The sequence below is a fragment of the Gossypium raimondii genome, chromosome 8, assembly GCF_025698545.1.
Source record: "Gossypium raimondii isolate GPD5lz chromosome 8, ASM2569854v1, whole genome shotgun sequence".
NCBI classification, from domain to species: Eukaryota; Viridiplantae; Streptophyta; class Magnoliopsida; order Malvales; family Malvaceae; genus Gossypium; species Gossypium raimondii.
This window is the reverse complement of record NC_068572.1, coordinates 62410115-62437082: the sequence shown is the minus strand read 5'-3', so window position 1 is coordinate 62437082 and position 26968 is coordinate 62410115. Positions and strand designations below refer to the sequence as shown.

The window sequence follows — 26968 nt, the reverse complement described above, 5'->3', positions numbered from 1 at the left end:
AAATCTCATTAGCTAAAGAAAATAATATTTAATGAGGTTTTATTTGTAATCTTAGTTGAGGAAGTGAGCAGGAAGCCGGTTTTCTTTTCAGTTCGAAAGTTGGAAACCGTTTTCAATCATTAAAAATAAATAAACAATTAAAAGTAGATAAGTGTATAGTCACAAAAATCAATCTGTCTTTTCAATGGACGGCGAATAAACAATAACAGATCACGCACTGTCCCGACTGTGTCCCCCCTTCAACTTCAATATGTTAGAAACGACACCCTCATTTTACATTTTTTTAATTCCATCCCTCGGTAGTTGTTCGTTAGTCACGTGTATAACCGCCACCTCATTCCTCGTCTTCTAATATTTTGTACCTTTCTCAGCCTTTTGGCTAAGATTAAGTTTTTTATATTTTATCAATAATCATATAAATTTTAACATCATTTGAATATTCCCTTTTGATCGGGTGTAATAAAGTTACTGTAATATTTTTTAGCGTATTATAGTTTTTTGAAAAGAATACAACATTTCTTATATATTAAAAAATATTTTATAAAATAAAATAAATTTAATTAAATAATATGATATTAATTTAAAATATAAATTTGACTGATAATTATTTCAATTTTATGTGCATAATGAGGGTTTTTTACTAAAATAATCTAAAAGAAATAAAAATATACCCAAAAAAATTATTTACCAAAATATACCAAAAACAAAAAGGGCTGAAGGTGGTGCCAATGAGAATGGCGGCACCAGTGGTGCTAATGAGAATGGCGGCACAGGACTAAAATGTAACTGTCTGCAGTTTTAAGGACCTGACGTAAAAATTTACCATTTTAAATTTTGAAAGTGAATTGGTGAGTCCAAAGCTGAAACTTGGCTAATTGCCTTCTAAGCCCTCTTTATTTATTATTTTCTTTTTATTCCCCTTCAACTCACTTTTATATTTAATAAACAAGCCCTCAACCTATTTTTGTAGTTAAATAAACTCTTAATCTATAATTTTTACTCATAAAAGCCCTTTATTTTATTATTAAAGTAAATATATTTTACCTAAAGTAAAGCTATTTAAAAAATATAAACTAATTCTCATTTTATGTATTATTTTGGTAATTTGATGAGAATAGTTTATTAAATAAAAAAATACTAAATTAGTTCATACTTTTTTATTAAAGTATAAAATTTTTACTTAATAAACTATTCTCATCAAATTACCAAAATAATACATAAAATGAGAATTAGTTTATACTTTTTAAATAAACTTTACTTTAAGTAAAATATATTTACTTTAATAATAAAATAAAGGGCTTTATGAGTAAAACTATAGATTAAGAGCTTATTTAACTTCAAAAATAGGTTGAGGGCTTGTTTATTAAATATAAAACTGAGTTGAAGGGGAATAAAAAGAAAATAATAAATAAGGAGAGCTTAGAAGTTAATTAACCAAGTTTCAGCTTTGGCACTAACACACCCACCAACTCACTTTCAAAATTTAAAATGATAAATTTGCATGGCAGGTCCTTAAAACTGCAGACAGTTACATTTTCGTCTTGTGCCGCCATTCTCATTGGCACCTTCAGCCCTCTTTTTTTTGGTATATTTTGATAAATACTTTTTTTTGGGTACATTTTGGTATATTTTTATTTCTTTTGGATTATTTTAGTAAAAAACCCGCATACTGATATTACCAAATTTAGGCGGACAATAATACACAGTTCGCATATTAATCAGCGGTCAGCAACCATCCGTATCGAGGCAAGTACATCTAGATATATCACGTGTGTACTTTCTCGACACGTGACATATTTTGATTCGCCTTCCCTTTTATTTACTTCACCTCTCAGATAATTTTAATTTTTTTCTCTAAATGGGAAAAGCGAAAAAAAGAAAATTCGATTTATACGAGATAGAGACAGAATTGGTGGGAGAAGCGAGGGAACAGAGAGGAACTGCCGATTCCTCGCTGTTTGATTTTATTTTTATAAATATTGAATTTTCTGGTGGCGTCTCCGGTATCGCAGTTCGTCGCGATCTCTCCAGACGGTGGCCGGAATAGGATTGATTTTTTCTTTTTTTTTTAGGCGGGAATTGCTTTTCTTTTTTCTGAACGAAGATGGTGAGCTCTATGGTGGACAAAGCAACCAGCAGCATGCTGATCGGGCCTGATTGGGCTAGGAATCTTGAGATCTGCGACATGCTGTGTCGCGACCCTGTGTATGTGTTGCACTGGATTCCAGTTTCTCCTCTCCTCTTCTCTCTTTCTCTCTCTCTCTCTCTCTCTCTTAGAATCATTACGTCTGAATTTTATTAAGAAATTATATGAAGATTGTGAATCTAGTCTCGTATCTTATTATTATTTTTAGTTCTCATGAATTTTATAGAAATTAAAGATATTTGGCTTAGGATGTTTGTCTAGATTGATCAGTTTGCTTTATTCTTTTCTTTTTGACTGTTCAATATGTAATTAAACTCTCTTTTGAGAATTATTGCGTCGAATTCGATTAATAAGAAAGAATAGCGAGATTGTGAATATAGCTTCTTATCTCGTTTCGGAATTTTGTTATTGTTTTTGTTGTTGAAATTTTCATAAATTTTATAGAAATGAAAGATATTTGGTTTAGGATGTTTATGTAGATCGATCAGTTTGCTTTTTCTTTTTCTTTTTTTGGTTTCTCTTTGTTCAATATGTAATTTAATTCATGGATGCATGTGATAATACAGCTTTTAGATATGGAGTGGGTTGATCGATAGAGAATAAAGGATTTAATTTCACGTAAAGACAGTCTGGTAAATGGTAACAGAGAGCTCAACTATTTGTCTCAAAGTTGAAATATTACCATGTGATAGATGATTTTATTGGTTGTGACCTTATTATCCTGATGTTTCAATTTTCCATTTTCAGATATGAACTAGATTTTTAGTTACTTTAAACATGATCAGCTTAATGATAATTATGTTGTATGCTAGTGCTTTTGTTTATCATTTGAGGCATTTTCAAAGCAGAAAGGGTTGAAAGGTTTAGTTTCCTCCTTTTTTTGGTTAATGTTGGCTCTTCTTTTTTCAATTTTCTCTCTCCAAAGGAGGAAGGTGGAAGCTTGCTGGATTTATATGTTTTAGGTTTGAATTTTGTGCTTTCTTTTAAAAATAAAGCATTGAAACATGATTGTTGTTTATCAGGCAAGCGAAAGATGTTATGAGAGGCATAAAAAAGCGGCTTGGAAATAAAAATCCTAAAGTTCAACTTCTTACACTAACTGTAAGCTCCTGAGAAGTTTTACATCGATTTCTACTAATCAATGGCTATAATTATCACACGTTTTCTTTATCATCTTTTTCTTATATAGATCTAAATTTGTTCAATTTTGATCTATTTCTTATGTTCTAGCTACTAGAGACTATTGTAAAAAACTGTGGGGACATTGTCCATATGCATGTTGCAGAGAGAGATGTTCTCAGTGATATGATTAAAATGGCCAGGAAAAAGGTAAGTAAATGTAACATCCTTATGGATCTATTTTCTTGTAGTAAAATTTGTTCTCAGCTTTTGTACTGCTCAATTGTAGCCTGATTTTCATGTCAAAGAAAAGATATTGGCTCTGATTGACACTTGGCAAGAGGCTTATGGTGCAAATTCAAGATATCCACAATATCATGTTGCATACCAAGAGTTATTGGTATGTCTACTGAGGTCTCTCATCTCAAACTGCATTTCTTAGGATCCATTTACTCGTATGCTATATTTTGTTCATGATACCGTTGTGCATGCTGTTATGCAAGTAGCAATTTCACATAATTTGGCCTTTTCCCTCTTTTTTCTCTGACCCAAACTGGTTTCTTGTTTCAGCGTGCCGGGGCAGTATTCCCTGAGAAGAATGACAGCTCTGCTCCTGTATTTACTCCTCAAACACAACCTTTGTCTTATCCCCAAAGTATTCGCAATCCTGATAGGCAAGAGAGAGTAGAGAGAGTTGAGTCTTCTGCAGAGCCCGATTTCCCAACCCTGAGGTATTCTTTTTGTTCCTCAGTTGTAACATTGCCAAATTTTTTTAAAGGAAAATCTCTTAATGATGTCTTTGTAGAAACTGTTCTGCAGTAATGGTTAAGCAAAAGTTTGCTGCTCGTAATAAATTCTTCATTATCTATTATTTGAACGAAAAAGCTTGTTGAAATAAATGTCTTCTTCTTCTGAGTTTTACGGTAAGGTTCAATTATTTAATGAGGATGGTACTGCATTCTAATAAGAACATATGGCTCTCTTTTTTTTTTTTAATTTTACTTTTTACATATTACAACAGGAGTAATTGTCAAAACAAACATTTTGTTCACTTAATGTACAGTAAAGATGGATCAAAATGAATTATTGAGTGAAAAAAATTGTATTTTTTTTAACTTCTCAATTTGGTGAATTGTGCTCCATGTCCTTAGCTGTTAAACATGGTTATTTTGTTCTCGGATCAGTAATTGCCCTTTCCTTGTTAAGGTAGAGTAGTAGGGACTTTCCACAGATTAGAGTAATTATAATAGTTGAAAATTTTGTATGGACTATTATTCTGTCATATTATTGATAGCAACTTACATTCCTAATTCATCGTTCCTACTTGGTACTTTATCATTGACCATGCTTCTAGTGTTCTAACTGGAGTTTTTTAATCAGTGTGACAGAAATTCAGAACGCACGGGGTATTGTGGATGTCCTTTCTGAAATGATAAATGCATTAGATCCTGCAAACAAAGAGGTATGGGTTCTCAATTTTTTATTTTGGAATTAATAGGTTCACAATTTGAAATGTAGAGAAAAGGGATATATTTTGTTTACTTGCTAGAACTATTTCGTGTTCTTGCAAGTGCATAGTAATGTGGATTCCCAGTGATAAGTTATTAATTGGATTTAGAGTTACTATCGAAGTTGTAATATAACTGATTTGTGTGGTGATTTGGTTGGCTATGCTCCAATTTGTCAGATTGTGAACCAGTTTTTCAGTGTAAACTTTATGTTTTGCCAACTCTTATAATGAAGAACGTTTCAAAATTCATGAAAGTTTGACGCTGCTAAATCGTCTAATAATCTTTATTTTGAATATTATGGTTTTTTAAACTTCATTTTCTATTTGCATGTTCACTGATCTTTCTTCTACAATTTCAGGGACTTAAGCAGGAGGTGATTATTGACTTAGTGGAGCAGTGCCGTGCCTACAAGCAAAGAGTTGTACACCTTGTTAATTCAACAACGTAAGGACACCCTGTTAAAGTGGTGTTATCCTACATATGTTAAGTCTTAGATTTCCTTTGTCTTCTATTCATGTTGGATCTCTCCACCTATTGCCGATTGATTTTTAGTTGGATGCTTAATATAGTAGCAGAGGCCATCTTTCTTCTTTTGTTTCTGCCTAAACACGTGAGGTTGTCCACATGTAGAACTCGTTAAGCTACATGTGAGTGAGAGTTACTGACAATTGGTTTTAGGTCGGTTCTTAACACTTTTACCATTACCTTCCTAGTTACTTAGTACATTTCTATAGTTTGATGATTTGATGTTATCATTTGTTGTCATGGTCCTGACATTCTTTCCGGGGGGCTTCTTTGATGCATTCCATTTTGTATTACCTGACCCTTTAGGTTATTGTGCAGTATCACTTGGTAAAATGCATGATGAAAGAGGGAATGGAATCCCGACTGTTGAGATCAAAGGATTTCATTATTTTATTCAATTATATTCCTTTTAATGCTTTTCTGGCTAGCTACCAGAGCAGTCTGTGAAAGGATTAATTTCTTTTCTTTTCCTTTTTTGCTTGAACCTCTCTGTGATTACCTTAGTGAATACCTTTATGTGCATTTCTATTCAATTTCCGCATGACATTGTCATCTATTCTTGAATGTATGGTGTATGAGTTGCATTGGTAGTTAGTTTTACATCCGTGGAATCGCAGACGAAATTGTAAGAAATATCTTTTTCATATAAACCTTTGTCTCTCTTGTAGGGATGAATCACTCTTATGTCAAGGTTTAGCATTGAATGATGATTTGCAGTGTATACTAGCAAAGCATGAAGCGATAGCTTCAGGAACTTATCAAGCAGACAAATCTAAGCCTGAAGCTGCAAGAGAACTTGTGAATAGCAATGGTGGCCTAGTTGATACCGGGGGCAGCAGCAAACAGTCTGAGGGAAGGTAATTATGCTTCTTTGAACTGGACTATTATATCCTGGGATCTGGTGATCAAAATTCAAAATTATTGGTCTTTTGTGTTATACGAAATGATAGAATATTTCTAAGAGCAATAGTGTCTATCATGCATGTCTTCTTGTCCTAAGCATTACCTGGAACTTAGTTACAAATTTCTTACATGAATCCTTGACAAAATTTAGTTGCTGGATTTTTTTGAAATAGTTTCCTCACTTCAGGTGCTTGATATTGTTTAAGTGGAAGCTTTTTGAGCATTTTCAGATATTGTTATTAGTTGCGCATTTCTCTGTGAGGAGAGAGTGATTTGCTTATCAAATTTAGGTTGCTAGGATTGACATTGAGATTCATTTAATTCCAAGTTATCTGAAATCCTTAATTAGATGTTTCCGGTAGCTTGAGCTTTAACAAAAAAGATTCTTCTCAGATCTACCTCCAGCACAAATTCTCAAGCCCCTGCAACTAACGGTTCAACTCCTCCGGCACCAGTAAATCCCAAAATGGACCTTCTTAGTGGTGATGACTACAATATGCCGAAGGCAGATGATTCACTTGCCCTTGTTCCTGTGGGAGAACCACAACAAACTACTCCTGCGTCATCACAGCAAATGGCCCTCGTTCTCTTTGATATGTTTCCTAACAGCAACAACACTTCTAATTCTGTAAACACCCAATCTTCAGGTTTGTCCGGACAACTATATCCTTTGGCTCCTCAAATTCAGCAGCAGAACATTTTGGCTCCTCAAATTCAGCAGCAGAATGGAAATGCACCAAACATCAGGTTTCCTCGATATGAGCAATCATTTGCTCAGGGCACAGGTCCTGCCTGGAACAATCAGCTGGTTCAGCAGCAGCAGCAACAACAGTCCCCGTCACCCGTCTATGGTTTGTTTCTGTTTATACTATGCTTTTTTATTCTTAGCAGAGCATTTTACTTTGGGCAAAGACCATTTTCATTCCAGATTTCACTTGAGGAAATCATTAACATACATATATCGTAACTATCTTTTTCTCACCAAATTCATTTTAGTGGCATTTTAAGCTTCTACTACTACTAATACTATGTTAGAATTTATGAATGCTTCTTTTTTTGTATGTCGAGAAGGTGCCCCAAGTAGTAGCTCACTACCACCACCACCCTGGGAAGCATCAGGGGCAGACCCTGGCCCAGTCACAGTTCCTCAGTATCCCCAGCCACTGGTTACTCAAGTTGCTGCAACACACGGCCAACCTCCCTTAGGACCTCAACCTATGGGAAGCGAACAAGTGGTGGGTATATACATTCAGCCAATCACAACTAGTCATTTATCGGCAATTAATATTCAGCAACAGCCTGCTGTTTTCCCTCCCCAACGAGTCCAGGGACCGCAATATAATATCGGTGTTTTCCCTCCCCAACGAGTCCAGGGACCGCAATATAATATCGGCATGGTTCCACCACAAATGGCAGTAGTTCCCCAGGCAATGGCTCCAGCGTATCCTCCTCAACAAATGTATGGTGGCCACCAAACAGTACCATATTCCAGCGGTTATGGTCAACAACAACAATATCTTGATCAACAAATGTATGGGCTATCCATCAGAGACGACAATGGTTCCACTTCATCTTACAACCCACCAACCAGGCCTTCAAAACCAGAGGATAGGCTATTTGGAGACCTGGTTGACATGGCCAAAATTAAATCAACAAAAACCAATCCCGCAAGACCTCGTACTGGTAGTATGTGAATCTTCAAATTTTTTTTTTGTTACATATTTTTTGGTGACTAAGTTGTATACCTTTTTCTTGAATATATATATATATTTTACATTTCTATTATATATATGTATATATTTGGTTTTCTTCTTTTATGACAAATATTAATTTTATTGTGATTTAATGTATATGATGAAATTCTTTTCCAAGTTTTGAAGACTGTTAGGCCTGTGGCTGTTATATTATGGAATTTGCAATTGACTTATGGAATTAGAGGGTTGTCTTGAGTAATATTTGAAGTGCAAGCAATCTTGTTTTAAATCAAAACTCATGGATTTCTAATCACAAATTGGTTGGCTGCAAGTAAGGATGTAAATGTGGCATTGATACTTATCACAAATTATTCAAGTTTAATTCAAAAATTCGAACTTGATTCGGTAATTATCAAGTTTAAGCTATAAGTCGAATTTGAGCTTAATAATACTCAGTTCGAACGGCTCGTAAATTTAATTGAAGTTTTTATTTTTAATATATATTTTAAATATTGTATATTATTACATTATGTTATTGCTTTTAATATATATTATTAACCCTAAGTTTAATTATAAAATTGAGTTCAAGTTCGGATTTGTTAGTATCCAGGTTTGACTCAGCTCAATTGCACTCTAGACATAAAAATTTCAAAAAGTATCGATGAACAATACCTATTTCTACTCATAATCCTTATAAGTTAAAAGGAGAAACTATGCCTTCTTGATTGTTGCAATAACAACGATACCAATTAAGCTTAACAACAAACGGAAAATTAAAACCACGAAATAATGATCATAATATTATTATCATTGTTATTTAAATTCCTAATTTCGGATTTACAAAAATTTCAGAATAAAAAAATAGCATTCAAATCATAAATCTAAATCCCGTAAATCTAAAAAAGAAAAAGGAAAAGGAAAATTCAGTAGGAAACTGTAATGAGCGGAGACTTACTTCTTATTATCTCCATCTATCTTGTAGTTCTTTCCTCTGAGATAAAATCCAAGTAACAAAGATTGCGGCTACAAGCGCCACGATTGTAATGAGAAGCAAGGCATAACTAAAATCTTCAGTGAGTGAATCATAGGTCCTTGAAGGTGCGTAATGTGTGAAAAACAGGTCCAATCCATGTGCAAACACTAGTGTTGTTGATTCTAGCTTCGCCGCCACTGTTATTATACTTTGAAGACCTTCCACTCTAAGGCTATGTGTAATATAAGACTGGAGAAAGAAAATAAGTCATCAAAACACCCCCATCACTTCAGAAAATGCTCATGATTGGCCAGTTCAACATATGCATATGCCTTGGCATTTCATGCATTTTATTGTATTGTGCTCAAAATGTTTTATATTTTTATACATTTTAATGTTATTTATAGTTCGTGTTATATAAATTTTTAGACATTTATGTATTCACGTCATGTCATGTCATGTTTATATAAATTTTTAGAAATTTATGTATAAATTTTTATACTTCTCGTGTCATGTCATGTTTTAGATATTTTTATATATAGTATTCTTGTCTAACATTATTAAGTTAATTGAATAGTAAAGAAGCATCTCAATAAACCATATATATAAAAATTTATATTCATGCTAATATATAGATCTATATATTTAATTGGCATGCTACCACAGGTAAAAGATTTTATTATGTTATTGTCAATAAAAACTTGGCACCGTTAGCAAAAGCTGAGAACTGAGTTTGAGTCTCACCATGTGTAATTGTGTATGTGTAGGTCTTTAATTTTAAGTTTTAGTTCCGCTCATTTCTAATTTTTCATCTGTATGTATTATAATAATTTAATATTACTTTATATTTATACCTACACCTTATTTATTGTTATAAAAGGTTGTTTAGAAAAAAAATATCATCATATATAAAAGAAACAAAGAATAAGCTGGCCAGGGTGAGAACACATACGGGAAACTAACCTGAGGAATGATTGGCAATGAATCTGTTAGTGGTATAATGCCTTCTTCTCTCTCTGCTTGTGTGGGGTTAACTGATCGACGTGGATCCAGGAAACGCTTGTCCAGTGCCAAAACCTATAATACATGCGCTTAATACATTGCTACCATTTGTAGAAAACAGCAAATCTCTTAATTCTTTAAGAAGAAAACATGAAATAACTATAGTGTAGCAATGAAGAAGGCAACTCCATGATTTAACGAACCTGATCACCAATCGTACCAATGAGAAGCTGTTTTGAAGTTATACCCTTTACTGTTAATGTCACTGCTATAGCTTTCAATGAATGGGTGAAAAAGTAGGACTGTGATTTCGTTATGACCTCTGCTCGAGAATATGAAGAAACCGGTGAAGTAAGGTTGTGATTTCCAACAACAAGCTTCCAAACATCTTTGTTGTCCTGCGGATAGTGTTTGGAAATGATAAATTTAAGTGAAGGTACTTGCAAATTCAACATAAACTAGTCGACTTCATATGCTTACAGCTCGAGACTGGTCGTAAATTTCGATGACCGACATCTCATATCTATGTGCTCTAAGGTTGAAATAGTGGTAGACTACCCAGTTCTCACTTAAAACCTACAATAAACAAAACGAACATCATCAATTACATACCTTTTGATAGCTACTTATGACATCAATATGAGAAAGCCAATGAGAACTTACAGCTTGGACAGGGCCCTGTGAACCATGATGAGTCATACGGTGCAATACACGACCCGTTACAGTGTCGATAAGATATACAACCAACCATGATTCTTCTGGTGTAACAGATCCGATTTCACCACTGGCTTTGGGTGCAACAGTTGCCACGAAAAGTAGATTACTTGATATATATTTATACATGACATCCTGGTCTGCTATAAGCTTTGCTTGAGTATGTACCGCCTGTAAAACTCGAATCATAAAGCATTAACCACATGACACCGTTGGGAATTAACCATATTTACCTATCTTCCATAACCCCATTAACCACATCACTAAGCAAAAATCTTTGAGAAAAGCCATGGGGGAGGAGGAAAACACTTTACCTCGTTCAATTTTCTAGTGGCAGTTGTAATGATCTTTTCTGATTCAGAGGGCAACACAATTGACCACAACTCCCTAGAGTCAAAGCAGAACTCATCAGCCACATTGCCACTGCACTTGGTCTTCAAAGCATACCCCTTGATGATACCATTATCATCGTCGACTGAGTACCAGTATACATTTGAAAACTCACTTTGGAAAATATCAATAGCCTCAGGAGTTTTGGGGTATAAATGTGCATGCTTATCAGCATCGATTAGGAGATGGAGTCGCTGCTCTGTTGAATCTGTATATGGCAGCGGAATAACTTGCGCAACGGAATGAACAAGACGTAAAGAACTAAACTCCTTTCCTGTATAAGAATCAACAAGAGAAAGTACACCTAGTGCATCTGAACTTGGACCACACCTTCCAACTACAAGCACAGATGGATTTTCATCCAAAGCATGATGGTGGGGAACCTGCCACTGATGCAAGTTAAGTCCTATTGGCTGTCGACATGATTCAGACTTGTGTAGAGACTGTAGCAAGTGAGACCAGACAATGCGTCCATCTCCAGTATGCAAGGCAAAAAGCTTCCCTGCCCTTGTTAGTGCTATGAGCAGCTTCCGGAAGCCATTGTGGTCTCGGGTCATTTTGCTCTTCTCAGAACTTTTTAACCTCATATATTGTATGGCAGCTATATCTTCAGGGGTTGCAAGCATTAGTGTACCCTTAAGTTTCAGCACATGTCCCTTAAGAAAAAAAGAGCACCTTGTCAAAACCACATTGTTGAAATCATAACATTCTTGAAATCAACTTAAAAGATTTTATGTTCCATACCTTAAGCCATTCAAAGAGGTTGAGCTCCACTTTTGCGACAGATACACCAGCCTTTTCCACAGGGAGTTCTGAAGTAGTTACATCAATTATTGATGCCAAACCATCTTCCCTGCTCCAGACAATTGCACCTTGTTGTAATAACAACAATGAATGATCTTCCATCACAATCAAAGCCCGAAATCCATGAGACCTATCAGTTCGGATATAATTATTTATAAAAACCTTGTGGACGAACCCACGTTGCTGGTCCATTTTAATGCTTTCTTTAAGCAAATTACTATCCCAATCATGTGCTGGCTTGACTGTGAGATGAATATTGCTGCCTGCATGTTGAACCAATGCAAATGCTTGTTGGCCCTCAGAGATTGAGAGAGCATCACTAACGACTGTTTCATGATTTGTTTTTTCCACCACTTCTAACTTGCCTTCACCTATCACTCTAATAAATATAGTAGCTGCATCAGTTTTAATTGCAAATATTCCTGTGACCGATGAATGTATTATGACTGCCAGTCCCGGAGAATCCTCTAAAAGATTTGAAACAGGTGTCTGTTGAGAACTAATTTTCCCATTGTGAAAACTTATTGTTAGCAAAATTGACCCTGTGGAATCTAGAGCCGCAACTGTCTCACTAGAAACTAGTGAAACTTCTCCCGAAAACCGGCCAGAGAAGGCTGTGCTTTCATGTTTCAGCAACTCTCCATTCTTGGCATTGATTTTATACGTCTCAAACTGGGATGATGCAGCAAATCCTACAACGTATATGAAATCACTGCCAGGAGGCTGAATTACCTGCTGAACCTCAAGGCTGCAAGTAACATGGCAATATAGTACATCAATGATGCGTTATTTTCAAAGGGGAGTGAGTGGAGGAGGAAAGCTGTTGAAATTTTAAACTTCTTATTTGGACTAACCTTTCTTCTTCAAAATCCTTCTTCCAAAGAACCTCACCATCGATGCAAGAAACAGCATTAAGGCGACCATTGCTGAAAACGATGAGTGAATTGTCCTTTTCAATAATCAAATTTGTCTGCAAAATTTTGATATATATTAAATCAAATAGGCTGGTCAAAAGGCAGGATCTGAAGTTTTCCAGAAGATAAAAGTTAGAACAATACTTAATGTTCAACAAAGCACACTTCTTTACATAAACTAGTCTATTTCTTTTGTACGTGCTACCAGACAACTATATATCTTTTAGAACGAAAATCTAATGAAACAATTATAATTGTGCTACAGAATAACAAATATAGCATTGAAAGGTCCAAATTTCAGTAACCATGATCTACAGAAAACAGATCGACAGTGTCAAAAAGATAGAAGCAAAAACAATGTTAATTGGAAAGATTCTGGAAAATGAAAATTCTAATGCTAACCGTTAACAACAGTGATTTTGAGTGCTTTGGACCATGAAGTGAAGATTCCCACACCATCTGCCCATCAGGAAGATTCCATGCTCTTAAAATACTTCCTCCTGATGAAAGGGTAATGACATCTGCAAGAATTAAATTTATTCAAAACTTAATCGGTTAATAGAAGCAAGAAGTTCACAACTTTCCTTACTGACAACAGAAGAAGAAACAGACATTTAACCAAACAAAATATATCCAATAACTATTGAACAAACAAAAGTTGGAAACTAAATCAAGTAATGCAAGTAACCTCTCTACGTTACTCAGATTTTAAAGATTTTTTCAAGATTTCATGTCTCCGTAGATTAATACTTCAAGAGAAAAAAATGAATACTCGAAACAATACAACAAAGAATTGAAAACTAAGGCCATATAAGAAATATCTTTCAAAGTAGAAATGGATAACGAGCATACTTACATTTTCCCAGAGCAATGTCAATACCATCGACAACATCATTAGGTCCAAGCACATGTCTCCAAACTAAATAAAACAACCAACCAGAGTAAATGAAACAAAAATTGAAGATGAAAATAAATAAATAAATAAACATAAAAATACGATAAACTTCAATTGTGATCGATAAGATCAGACTTACAAATCTCGCCGCTGCGAAGATCGAGTGTAGCTATAATGTTTTGTTCGGTGGATGCTACGACTCGTTTTCGACCAGTTTTATGAGTGTGAAACACTGCTTGCTTCACTTTCCCGATGTACTGCTGATGCCTGAAGACTAAACAATTTATTAATGAGAATTAATGTTAAATTTGAATTGGAAACGAGATAGTTAAAAGATTACCAATCCATGAGGCCTACTTGATCTTCGTAAAGAGAAAGGATCGGTTGTAGAGAAGAGAAAAAGAAGAAAGCGAAAATAAAAGACATAATCGCCATTGGCTAATGGCTAATGGCTAAGGCGAGGATTAAAGAATGAATTGTAAAAGATCTGAGAGAGATGTGGAGATGACGACTATCGGCACAAACACTGCTTCAGCTTTGCTTCCATTAAAGCCGGTTTCTACTACCTATTAGCTAGTTTAATTTGTTTTGCATTTTTACTAAATACGTGCTTATTTTTTTGTATAATTCTGCATTTCATCCTTATACTTCACTAAAACTGATATGTTAGTCATTCTACTTTAATTTGTCACAATTTAATCCTTATACTTTTTGGAAACTAAGAAGTTTATCGAGTAAAACTAGTTTAGCCCTTATACTTTCTGAAAACCAAGAAGTTAGGGTGTGTTCGGCATTGTTGTTTGGGTGCAAAAAATAAAAATCATCCAAAAGCAATTCTAAATTCCTGACTTTTGAGGTTGATCAAATACAAAAGCTGAACATTTTGAATATAAATTATCAAAATACTCTTATTTGTATTAATTATTTAAAAATTTGGGTTAATTTATATTTTATGTATCATTATATTAAAGGGTGAACTATCGAAATAGTCAATTTTGTTTATCTTAGGTTACATTTTAATCACTTATGTTTGAAATATTATGTTTTAATCACTTACGTTATTATGTTGTAACATTTTAGTCACTAAGTTTTTAATTACCGTTAATAGTGTAATGGTAAGCTAACTTGGCATGTCAAATCATCATTTTAAACAAAAATTTTAGATTATATTATACAATTGATCCCCATATTTTTTGTTTTGAGCAATTTAATTTTTCCTTTATTAAATGAACTAATAAAAATAATTAAAATTTATAATAACAGTTAGACTATCTATTGCTATATTTAATCTTTTCATTTCGATTCTTTATTGAATCAATCACACTAAGGACTCGCTCATAAAAAAAATTATATAAAATAAAAACACTACGTGCTTCCCGCTTCTCAATAGTTCAATAGGCAAAATCTTCACAAACGCCTCGTATCACTATCCTCAAACCTCGTATCAACATGAGCTAGTTTGAACAAATTTATTTATGGAATAATGATTTATTTTATCTTTCAATTTTATAACAAAAATGTCTTAACCTTCTATTTAATTTTTAGTTTTTTTAATTTTAAAATTTATATTTTTTTATTAAATTACTTTAAAATGAAAAAAAAATTAACATTTTATTAATTTTGCTAATATAGTATATATGTTGATTGTCATGTAAATAATATCATCAATATTTAACTAATTTTTTGAAATATTAAAAAGTATTTCACCTTTAAACATATATTTTACAAAAAAAAAAAAAACGCACTGGGAATGTCCCGAAACTACTAAAAATTGAAGTAGATTTTATTGGACAAATCAATTATCAAAAACTCCATTTGGGTTAAAGCTGGTGGGTCCATTGAAGCATTTTCCAGCTATCACGTGCATTTTACACCGCAATCATATACATACTACCGTCCGTCGGTCACGTAAAAGGTGTCCATTAAAAATTAAATACATAAACTTATCGTGTCATGTCTGAAAATCTTTGTGATTGAAGAAACCAAAGACTGTGTGTTCTCTGAACTACAGTTAATTCTCTCTCTTTTCTCAACTCTCAAGAGCCAAGGGCCATTACGGAGATCACCCAACAATCAACATCTTCTCTTTGGTTTAACCCAAAGAAAGATCCGAAAATGCTTATGCTTTTATTTTGTTCGTAAAAGAAAAGAAGCTCGGAGATGATGCTGGTTCTCTCATCTTTGTGACTTTTTTGAAAGAAGATCGAAGGCCCATTTTCCATTGGAAGGTAAATTGGTTACCCTATTCATTAGATTCTCTTTTGGAACCTCATTTTTTGTATTCAACTCTGGTGGTGCCTTTTGGAATTACTGATAGTTAATTCAGCAACACTGTATGAGATGAAACGGAAAGTTGTATTTTTTTTTTTTTTTAGATTGAACTCGGCTAGTTGAATGTATCTGGTACTCTTGATTGTTGCAGAAAGGAGCAATTAGTGCATACTCATGTTTAGAACGAGCTCTGTAATAAATTCGGTTGCTGTCTTATGGTGATTCTTTGTTGATTAAGGAGTTTCATCATATTAGTGTTGAATTTGTTGATGGCATCAATTAGAAGAACACTGTCTCCGGTGCCTCGACCGGGGACTCCTGTTACAGGGGAGGCTGAACGTTCAGTTCCTTCTCCTCTGTCGAAGTCGACAACGCCGCAGACTGGTGGCTTGTTATCTTCTCTTATAGGTTTATCAGATTCTCAAGCATTGGTGTTCGGTGTTTTTTCGCCGATAACTACTAGGCCTGTTGATAGGCCGAATCCGAAACACAAAGGACAAGTATGGAGGAGGGCTCTTTTTCATTTCTTCATTTGTTTCCTACTCGGTTTTGTTATCGGATTGACATCATTCGTTTCCGTAGGCTTTTCTTATATGAACCTCATTTCAGAGCAACAAGCATTTGCTTTCGAGGTAGAACCGACTGTTGCAAGTTTCCATACGCATGATGGTTCAGAAAGGAATGTGACATCAATGGCGGATAGCACTGAGGTTGAAAACAATGTCACATTGAATCCATATGCATTGGTGCAAAGACAGGGAATGATTGAAGGGAATTTAGATAATGCCCTGACTAATCAATCACTTCCTCGAGATATAAATCCGGGATCCCGGAAGCTTTTGATTGTTATAACTCCAACACATGCTCGACCGCATCAAGCCTATTATCTAAACCGTTTGGCATACACATTAAAGCTAGTTCAACCTCCATTATTGTGGATAGTTGTGGAGATGACCTCACAGTCCGAGGAAACAGCCGGTATCCTAAGAAAGAGCGGCATTATGTATAGGCATCTTGTTTGCAAAAAGAATCTGACCGATATAAAAGACAGAAATGTTCATCAAAGAAATGTGGCATTATCTCACATTGAAACTCATCGACTTGATGGAATCGTCTACTTTGCCGATGAGTATAACGTCTATTCCATCGATCTCTTCGAGCAAATGAGGCATATTAGGTAAATACTAATATCTCGCTTGATATTGTAATGCAAATCCGGTGACGTTATTTTAGAGCATGGCTTGTTTTGTTCTTCCATTTCAAGCATTCGGTGAAAGTGTGAGAATCATTACTTGTCTCTTGATTAGCCATGATATCGTGTCTCTACCCGAGATAGGCTTCCTTAAGACGATCTCATATACATACATGTTAGCGAAAAAGTTGACTACTAAATGCTTCCACTTTGGCTTTTGTCTGCACTTTGCTTATTTATTTTTGGTTTCATTGCTGCGATCTCCTTCTCCCTTTTACTTGTGCCTATTACAGCAGTTTATTTCTATGGCCTTTGTTATAGGCAGTTCGGGACATGGACCGTGGCCAAACAAACACAGGACAACAATAGAGTTACACTGGAAGGCCCTGTTTGTAATGGAACTAAAGTCATTGGATGGCACCTAAATGAACTAAGCAAGAGATACAGAAGATTCCATGCTGAAATGCCGGGGTTTGCCTTCAATAGTACCATACTCTGGGATCCAAGACGATGGCATCGACCCACTCTTGAACAGATTAGACAACTCGAGACAGTCAAAGATGGCTTCCAAGTTAGTCGATTAACCCCTTGGAAGAGTCTTTTGCAACATAACTTCTGTTGAAATGCTTGATACTAACGTTTAACTCATTGATTTGAATTTGCAGGCAAGCTCAATTATCGAACAAGTCGTGGAAGATGAAAGCCAGATGGAAGGCTTACTGCAGGACTGCTCGAGAATCATGGTTTGGGAGCTTAATATCGAATCTAATTCCTTCTATCCCCAAAAATGGTTGATGAAGAATAACTTAGACGTTATTGCTCCGCTTGCATGAAATTCCGAGTTTGAAAGGACTTGATTTTGAACGTCAGGGTGAGTGTCGGCCCTTTCCCAAGTAATCAAAATATTTGTTCAAAACGTTTTACATATGAAAAATTAAAAATCAACACAGAATCTTTGTACAGCATATTGTTTTCCCATTTCTGCATTGTTTGCTGATTTTGGTTGGTCCTGGTTAGGAAAGGATGGTCATATTGTTACCTGGCATCTATCTTATTCATTTGTGCTATATTGTTCCGGCTTTTCATTTTTCTCGAATTACTGTATTTGACATCCGTGTACGACAAGAGGCTCATATTTTTTCTTAAAACTTCTATTTCTATGTACTCGGTCAATACAGTAAGGTTTTCGTTCGACATCACGCATACCTAACTGAAGTGCTTGTATATTCCGAGAAACTTAACAATCATCTATACTCTCATGATCTCCTATTCCTGAGTTCTCTGCCTCGTTTTCATTATCTCCATGACAAGGACCGTGAGCTTTGCAGCAAACCAGAAAGTACACAAAATTAAGCATGCTCAAGCCAGCAAGAAGGCAATAATAGTAATCATAATGCCCTTTATTCATATTACTCGAAACCCAGCTTTCCCCTCCTTTTTTAGTAACATTGTCAACCATGCTTGTTATTAAACTGGCCACCAGGTTCCCAGTGAAGCCTCCCAATTCATTAACATTGGCCGCAATGGTTGACATGGTTTTCGGTAAATTGGAGTAACAGAATTCAATCAGTGCAATTGCATTGAAAGCCTCAGACAAGCCAGCTAGGACATAAAATGGCAGTACCCATAGTGCAGACATATGCACAACGGCTTGCGGTTCATCAGAAAATCCTTCTTCGATCGCAATTTTCCGCCGAGTACACTCTACAAATGCTGAGGCTACCATGGATGCACAAGAGCAAAGAAGACCAATCCCCATTCTTTGTTTTAAACCGAGACGAACTGGTTGTCCTTTAATCTTTGAAGCTAAAGGAAGAGCTATCTGGTCATAGAATGCGATCCATACAACCACAGAGATCATCATAAACAAGCTGAATGAAGCTGCAGGGATTTCAAAGTTTGAAGTTACATGTCTGTCCATGGTTCCTGCTTGAATTACCATCAATGAGCCTTGATTAACGGTTACGGACAGCATGATTCCTGCGGAGCAAAGCGGCATTACTCTGATCAATGCTTTTAGGTCCTCCACTTGATCTATTGTACAAAGACTCCATGGGTTTGAAGCAGTTCCCTTCGAGGTTAAGTCCTCTTGAGGATTTTTTATCATGCACGCTTTATTCAGAAACCTGGACAGATTACAAACAAAATACAATGGACAAAGATGATCTAATTAAAATACACAATATATATTGTGATGCTAGTACCTTAGTTTTTCACTTGGTACTTGAAGCATCGATCCCTCTCTGATATAATAAACTTCATTTGCGGCATGGGAGGGTAACGCAATGTGCCTATTTCTGAAAGAAGCCACTATAACTTGAGCCAAACCAGTGAGCAAGCTTGCCTTAGGTTTCAACTTGATGTAAAATGAAGATGGTAAGAAGAACGCAACAGCTGAAAGGAACATCAGCATTACAGGTACCCCAAAACCCATTTTCCACCCCATGTTATCTTGAATATAAACAATCAAAGTTACAGCGATTAGAGATGAAAACATGAGTGTAACATAGCACCAATTGAAGAAACCGTGCGAGTTGTTTCTCTCATCCAACTGATCTACACCGATGGCCATGAATGACGATCTTATGCCACCAGCTCCGATAGAGATTAGGCCTAGTGAAAAATATAAGAGTAGAAGTTGGGGTATTGTTGGGGCTTCACAGATGGTGTTGAATTGGTCGCAGTATGGCCTTGCTTGTGGAATCATAGCTGTTGACCATAATAGAATCATCCCCTAAAATGAACAAAAAGATGGTTAATAGAGATTTGGCACTACATCTCCCCATAAAAAGTTGAATTTTTTTATGAGGAACTCCTGGTTAGAGAAGTTCCTATGGCCATAGGATTATATTTCATATACTCGCATAATACTTGTTATGAAATATTTAATTGGATTTGGGCATAAAAACTAAAAAGTTGAATTTTTAATATTATATTTATATCATACATACATATTCGCATAACACTTCTCATACCAAAATCCAATTAAATATTTTGGTTCAACAAATTCAAGCGAGTTCTGATAAAATGACTACGTTATTTCAATATCCCAACCTATATCTTTAGGGTCTAACCAAGGAATATTAAAACGGTAAGGTTACTATGTGTTTGTTTTGATCATTTAACTTTTCAAAATGATCATTAAATTGTTCAAAAATTTTCATTGAAGTCATCGAATTATTCAAAAATTTTTATTTAACTCGTCGGGCTGTTAAGTATTTTTTTCTTTAAGAAAGAGTCCTATTAGTAAGCTCCTATCAACAGTTCACTGATCAATAAGGTAGATCAGTACTTATCGATAAAAAATTATAATTTAGATCTAAATTGATTTAACATTCAAAATCAAAGATAAAAGAAAAGTTATCCATATTTTAGTTTGCAAATTTGTAATATTTAAAATTATTTTTAAGAGCTCTCAATTTATGCTGGCGGAAAACCATGTAAAGTAATAATTTTAATATGTAATTTTGTAATTTTAAAGTTTAACGATAAAAAACCTAAAGTTAGACTTTAATGCCTTGAGAGTAGTTTAAAGAAAACGGCATTGGTAAGAACAGTCTACAGGGAAGCTAAAATGATAGAGAAAGTTCGAGGGTTTTAAAGAAGATTTATTACCAGAAAACCAATAATGGTTCCGATTCCGATCATGGGGTACTTTCCCATATAAGAATCCGCAATAAAAGCACCAATGATGGGTGTGAAACCGGTGGCAGCTGACCAAACGAAGATCACACTGGCTGCTGTTGCGGTTTCCATGCCGAATTCTCCCGTCAAATACACTATCATATTCGTAGTTATCCCAACGATAGCCACCCTTTCAAAGGCCTCCATTGCTGTCACTCACAAAGTTGCATGAAATTAAAAATATATACATAAAATCACCATTGAGTGCCAAGTTTTTTTTTTTTGGGGGGGGGGTGGGCAACGAACCTAAGATGAAAGGCAGAGTTCTGAAACCACCCTTTGATGGAGAGGATGTAAGGAAAGGTTCACTGAGCTTGCCGTGTTCATCTGTAGGAGTTTCCATGGTGGGGATTTTTCCAGGCTATGGAATTGCTTGCTTGCTAAGCTTTGAGAGTACAAATGATTTTTTTTAAGCGATAAATATATGCTGTTGATGGTTTTTTTTTTAAATTTTGGGATAATATAATTTTTAACCCTGAACTTGTAATCATATTCACTTTGGTACTAATAATATTTTTGTCCACTTTCTGGTATCTGAATTTAAAAAATATTAAAGTTATGCCACAACATCACTTGAAAATTTTAATAACTGGGCTAGTGATTGATGTTAAACCACTTGTTTTAATTTAACCAGTTCAATTAGTTTGACTGTCGAACCAATAATAATTAAAATTTATAAAATTTAAAATGTAAAAAATTATTAAATTGGTTTTAACTATCAATCTTTATTCCAGTTTTAATTTTATCAATTTCAAGTAGTTTATGAGTCAATTGATTTAACATTTTGTTCACACTATTATATTAATCAATTCTTGATCATTCGATCCAATCTTATTCCAATAACACTAATCACATCATTAAATGATAGAACCAAATTTAGCAAGCAAAAATGAATTACTTGCCAAGTTCAAGAATAAAAATAGATAATAAAAAAATACAAGTACCAAAATAGACCTAATTACTAAGTTTAGGAGCAAAAATTATATTCTCTTTTATTTTGATCACTCCGACTTTATTATGTATGACTAAGCTTAAATATGATTCATTGTTTGATTATAAAATCAATAAACTTGCCAACTTATTGATTTAGTGATAAGAGTATTATGTTATAAGTATAAGAGTTTGAGTTTAATCCCAAATAACTTCACTCCTCACTCCAATTATGTAAAGAAAACTAAAATATAAAGTTGAGATTTCATTAATCATGTTGTAAAAGTGCAAAGACACCCCACTCAGGGGCGAAGCCAGAACAAATTTATAGGGGGGCCAAATGAAATTTTAATTTTTGGTAGTCTATATCTTTATAATTTTTAAAGGATTAAATCAAATTTTTATAATTTTAGGGAGAGAAAAAGTGTAATTTTACCTTTACTAATTTAAAATTAAAAAAAATAAAAAGCCTAAATGACAATTTTTCATTTTAAGGGAGTCAAGGCCATGCCAGCGCCCTAGAATCGCCTCTAACCCGACTAAAAAAAAATTGGTTTTTTCTTTGTCTTAAATGAAAAATAAATAATTAAACTATACAATTTTTCTCATTTAAATATTTAAATTTTTTTTTGGTCAAAGTAGACACTTAAAACTTTATTTCATCATCATTTCTAGTCCAATAGTTAATTCTTGTTAAAATAAAATTTTAGAAACAATCAAATTATTACACGTGATTTTTTTAAATAAATAAAAGAATTAAAATTAACGTTAAATAAAAATTAAATTAGAAATAAATAAAAAATTCTATCTCTTTCCCTTCCCCTCCCTCCCTTCATCATCTTCTTAGCAAAGTCTGAAATCAGAAACCCTCTAAAACACAACTTGCCATGGTCTTAAAAAGAAAAAGAGAAAATGGAGGTTTTCTTTTCTGTCACCACTTTTTCTTTCCTATTTTGAGTTTTTAATATTGAAGATGGGTTTGCTTTTGGCTAAGATGATGATTTATTTTAATATTGAAAATGAGAGTTTGTTTTAATTGGAGAAATTTGAAGTAGAATTCATTTCAAAATTTGTAGAAATTTCTTTCAAAAAAAATGAAGATGAAAGGAAAGAGAATGTGAGATGATGTTCTATTTAATTAAAAATGACATATGTCATAATTTGATTGATTCAAATGTTTTTTAAAGTGATAAATGAATAAAAATTTAGATAATTACTTTGATAAAAGAAATTCAAGTACTTAAATAGAAAATATTATTTATTATTTGAATGAAAAATTAACTAAATTGTTAAAACTTTAAACACAAGGACATGATGGCATGTATGACAATTTATTCTACTTCATTTCAAAACTGTTAAATTTTTGAAATAATATTTATTGTTTTAAAAAATTTATAAAGTATACCTAGATTATTAGGTCAATGTTGCCTATGTGGAAGTAAATATATTGAAGCAAATATGTGTGATAATGTCCAATTCTGATTGATTGCGACAATAATTCGTTCATGTAGTCGACATATTTTATTTCTTTCCTTTGCATGTTTATTGATTTTATAATAAAAAAGCTCTAAAAGCGTTTTAATTAGTAATAATTTTCTATGTAGTCAAAATTAATGGCACGTTTGGTTTGTTGTAATGGAATAGAGCTGTAATAGTATTCTTGTGTTTAGTTGAATAGAATGATATTGTAATAGCATAAGGAAAAAACTAAAATGACTAGAATACCCTTAGCGAAATTTTTTTTAGGTAAATGATTATTGTTATTATTATTAAATTTTAATAAGATTATTAATATAAATAATAAATAATTTAATCATATTTTAACATAATTATTATTGAATATAATTTAATAAAAATATATAATTTAATAAAATTCTTAATATAATTATTCTTTTATGAATTTACTAAAATCATAATATATAATACTATAAAAATAATATATAATCTACTTTATTATTTTTAAACCGCAATATATATTTAATGTGCTAAAATATCATTAGTGAAATAAATAATTTAATTATTCTACAATAAAAAATAACTTGAGAATTATATTTTGCATAAACATAATATTCATACAATAACAAAAGGTTACATGATTTCATTAGTTTATATGTCATAATCCATATATTATAAAATTTTACAATATTGTAATGACATACCATCCCAAATATTACAAACACAAAAAGTTACCAAAATATCATCAACACAACCATGATTTTCAATGGTCAACAAAAAACTTCCTTTTTATAATTATTTTTATAAAATATCTAATTGATTAATATAGTGTGTTAAATATCTTCCTTTTTAAAAAAAATACTCAATTGATTAATAAAGTGTGTTAAATAACAAACGGTATTTATTATAAGAAACCGTCAAAGTTGACAAATGAAACTGTCCATGTATTTTATATATTATCGAAAACAACACTATCATCATTTAACACATTGGAATTTAACATTATAAATATAATACTATTTAATATTTTAATCATACAGCCAACTATTTCATTTGATAATTTACTAATGAAAAAGCAAAACTTTTGAACAGAATAGAAATTCATGAAGTCTGATTGCATTCCAAATTGTTCTGTAAAAAAGATGAAAGTTTTAGATCCTTCCCGGAGCCGAAATTAAGGAAATAAGAATTTAACATCTACAAATTTCGAGGGTTTCTCTTCACGTTATAAATGCTACAATACAATACACAAGATTGATTCATTAAAAAAAGTCTATAAATTTTAATAGTTTTAGTAACTTGTAATTTTGTTTAGTAATATTAATAGCTTTTACCTTATTAAAATATTTTAATAAAAATTTATAAATCTTTTAAGTAATGTTAAAATATTTAATGTTAATTTTTTAAACGATACCAATACTATAATAATTTTACAGTAAATTATTTAATAGTCATATAAAATTACTCTAAATAGAAATATATATTGAAATTTACAATCTTTTAAGTAATGTAAAAAGTATTAATATTATTATAATATTTTTAATGTTAAATTTTTTAAATAATACTGTAATATTTTTTGTAATAAAAAAATCATAATTATAAATATATACTTAATTTTAAAAAATAATTTTGATTATTGTTGTTGACACTTTTTTTTGTGAAAACGGGACCGACTTAGATTTTAAAAATGATAACGAATATGGGAGTCGCCACCAATCTTTTTTGATGAGGTGTGATCGGATCACCTCGAAAAGTGATTGTTTTTTAATAAACGATTTGATTTTATTAGAACAACGACTTTGGTCCACGAAATTCAGAAAAATAGGTTCGGGAGTCGGTTACGTACGAGGAAAGATTAGCACCCTCGTAATGCCCAAAATTGGTACATAGTTGATTAATTAATATCTTAGTGTTGAAAATTGAAAACTTTGAATAGATTTAAAATACGATCCTTTTTTTAAATGCTAAAAATTTTGGAGAAAAGGGGTATTTTTCACGTTAATCGAGAAGGAGAATTACGTCTCATAAGTTAGGACACAATGTCTTGAATTCCCGATATGAGAATACATGCCGAAAATTTTATTTATTCGAAAGATATTTGATTATCTCGGGTTTTAAAAAAACCATGTCCCGTAAGTTAGAACACAATCTTTTATTAATTCCCGAGATCGTTAAAAACTTATGTTTAAAAAAAAGGGTTCGTATATTTGAATTTTTCGAGAAAATCGAAACCCCGTAAGTTAGGGTACGACATTTTCAAATCTCAAAATACGGAACGTTATTTATTTTAAAGTCATGATTTATGTGTCGAGTAAAATTAAGGTAGTATAAATCGATAGAAATAAAGTACAATGTTGATATGCATACGGAATAAATGCATTTATACGAATGACAATATAGACAAAATAATAATAAACAAAACAACAAACAAATAATGAAGATAACGAATTAAAAATTTAAGATCTAGTATTGTAGAAATAAATAAATAAATGTTGTATGAGACAATATTAATAATAATAAGGATAATGATGATGATGATGATAATAATAATAATTACCACTAAGAATAAAATATATAAAATAAAATGAAGGAAAAGCCTTTAAAATGTGAAAATCATGATGAATTAATAGAAATAAAAAACATAGTAAGCAAACAATTATAATAAAACGCAACAAAACAAAAAGAAGAATTAAAACCTAAAGACGAAAGGGGTTAGATTGACATTGGAATAAAATTAAGGGCCTAAATCCTAATGAAGTAAGTTTTTGAATATAATAGGGGCTAAAATTATATATAAACAGGCGCAAAAGGACTAAATTGAAATTTAATCAAAAGTCAGGGTGAGAACCGAAAATAAAAATAAGGGATAGGATCCGTTTGAAAGGTGCGAATAACTCAGAGGGACCAAATGGGGAAATATCCCCGCCCTCTGAAACACGCCTTTTCACTGGGACTAAATCGAAAACGAACTAAAATTTGAAGTATCGATTAAAAAAATAAAAAAACTGAATTAAAACAATTAAAAAATACGGAAGGGCCTAACGCGCAAACAAACAATTGAAGTAAAAACATGCGGATCCTGCTAATGGGTCGGGTTGGATCTCGGGTTAGACTTAAACAGTGTCGTTTTGGCCACCGATGTTAAGGTCCAAAACGTCGTCGTTTTATACCCTATATAAATAGTAAAAGAAAAAAAGAAAAAAAACATTTCCAACTTCATTTTTTCAAAAAAAAATAGAGAGCTCTCTGCCCCTCCATCCGGCTTAGGGTTTCGACCATGGCCGCCGCCATAGTGCTGCTGTGGCCAGTGGCCGGCGTTGCGCACAAATGGCGTTTCGGCCTCGTTTTAAGTGCGTTCAAAGGTTGGACCTTTTTTAACCCGAAAAGCCGCAAAAGGAAGGGTCCCTAGCCCTCTTTTGAGCCCAAATCCGACGATGGCGAAGGACCACTGACGACGGGGCTGCGGGCCAATTCAGGTAAACTTTCCCTTTCCTTTTTCATTCCATTTATCTCGTATGTAAAAAAGGAATAGAAAAAAAAGAAAATGAAAATAGACCGAAAAAAAAGAAAATGAAAGAAACAATCTGGAATGTAAAAAATCACCTTTAAACAATTCATTTTCTGTTTTTTTATTTCTCAGATGTTCCTATCCAGAAGAAGAAGAAAATTTTACATTTTGCTTTGGCTTTTATAGCCGATTGTATCATTGTTTTCTACTGTTGTTGTTGTTGTCTCTTCTTTGCTTGTTTGCAGGTATTGAGCAGTGACGAGCGAAGCAGGTGGCGAAGGGTAGGTGATGGGACGTGACGAACGGTGGCAGGGGCAAGTGGTGCCAGTGGCGTGCGA

The 26968-nt window shown here is 33.2% G+C and overlaps 4 protein-coding genes across 4 annotated transcripts; 2 read left to right on the top strand and 2 right to left on the bottom strand.

Annotated features, from left to right (window-relative positions):
* The first annotated feature begins 1850 nt into the window (after positions 1-1850).
* On the top strand, positions 1851-8075 carry LOC105792991 (TOM1-like protein 9). The gene is made up of 10 exons (XM_012621890.2): positions 1851-2205; positions 3169-3247; positions 3377-3475; positions 3555-3665; positions 3836-3996; positions 4646-4727; positions 5135-5220; positions 5970-6158; positions 6598-7055; positions 7276-8075. Exons 1-10 carry the CDS (start codon positions 2105-2107, stop codon positions 7896-7898), a joined length of 1989 nt encoding a protein of 662 aa, XP_012477344.1. The 5' UTR covers positions 1851-2104; the 3' UTR covers positions 7899-8075.
* A 596-nt stretch (positions 8076-8671) lies between these two features.
* LOC105792990 (uncharacterized) lies at positions 8672-14120 on the bottom strand. The gene is made up of 12 exons (XM_012621888.2): positions 13931-14120; positions 13730-13857; positions 13552-13614; positions 13098-13216; positions 12636-12751; positions 11722-12529; positions 10902-11633; positions 10537-10758; positions 10354-10449; positions 10077-10271; positions 9835-9948; positions 8672-9120 (listed from the first exon to the last, which is right to left on the bottom strand). The coding sequence occupies exons 1-12, from the start codon at positions 14023-14025 to the stop codon at positions 8860-8862; spliced, it is 2949 nt and encodes a 982-aa protein (XP_012477342.1). The 5' UTR covers positions 14026-14120; the 3' UTR covers positions 8672-8859.
* Positions 14121-15515: 1395 nt separating this feature from the next.
* Positions 15516-18018, top strand: LOC105792989 (probable beta-1,4-xylosyltransferase IRX9H). The gene is made up of 4 exons (XM_012621887.2): positions 15516-15818; positions 16013-17038; positions 17375-17624; positions 17719-18018. The coding sequence occupies exons 2-4, from the start codon at positions 16131-16133 to the stop codon at positions 17884-17886; spliced, it is 1326 nt and encodes a 441-aa protein (XP_012477341.2). The 5' UTR covers positions 15516-15818; positions 16013-16130; the 3' UTR covers positions 17887-18018.
* A 152-nt stretch (positions 18019-18170) lies between these two features.
* On the bottom strand, positions 18171-21144 carry LOC105792988 (protein NRT1/ PTR FAMILY 1.2). Its single transcript, XM_012621886.2, has 4 exons — positions 20984-21144; positions 20669-20886; positions 19258-19787; positions 18171-19179 (listed from the first exon to the last, which is right to left on the bottom strand). The coding sequence occupies exons 1-4, from the start codon at positions 21078-21080 to the stop codon at positions 18291-18293; spliced, it is 1734 nt and encodes a 577-aa protein (XP_012477340.1). The 5' UTR covers positions 21081-21144; the 3' UTR covers positions 18171-18290.
* Between the last annotated feature and the right edge of the window lie 5824 nt (positions 21145-26968).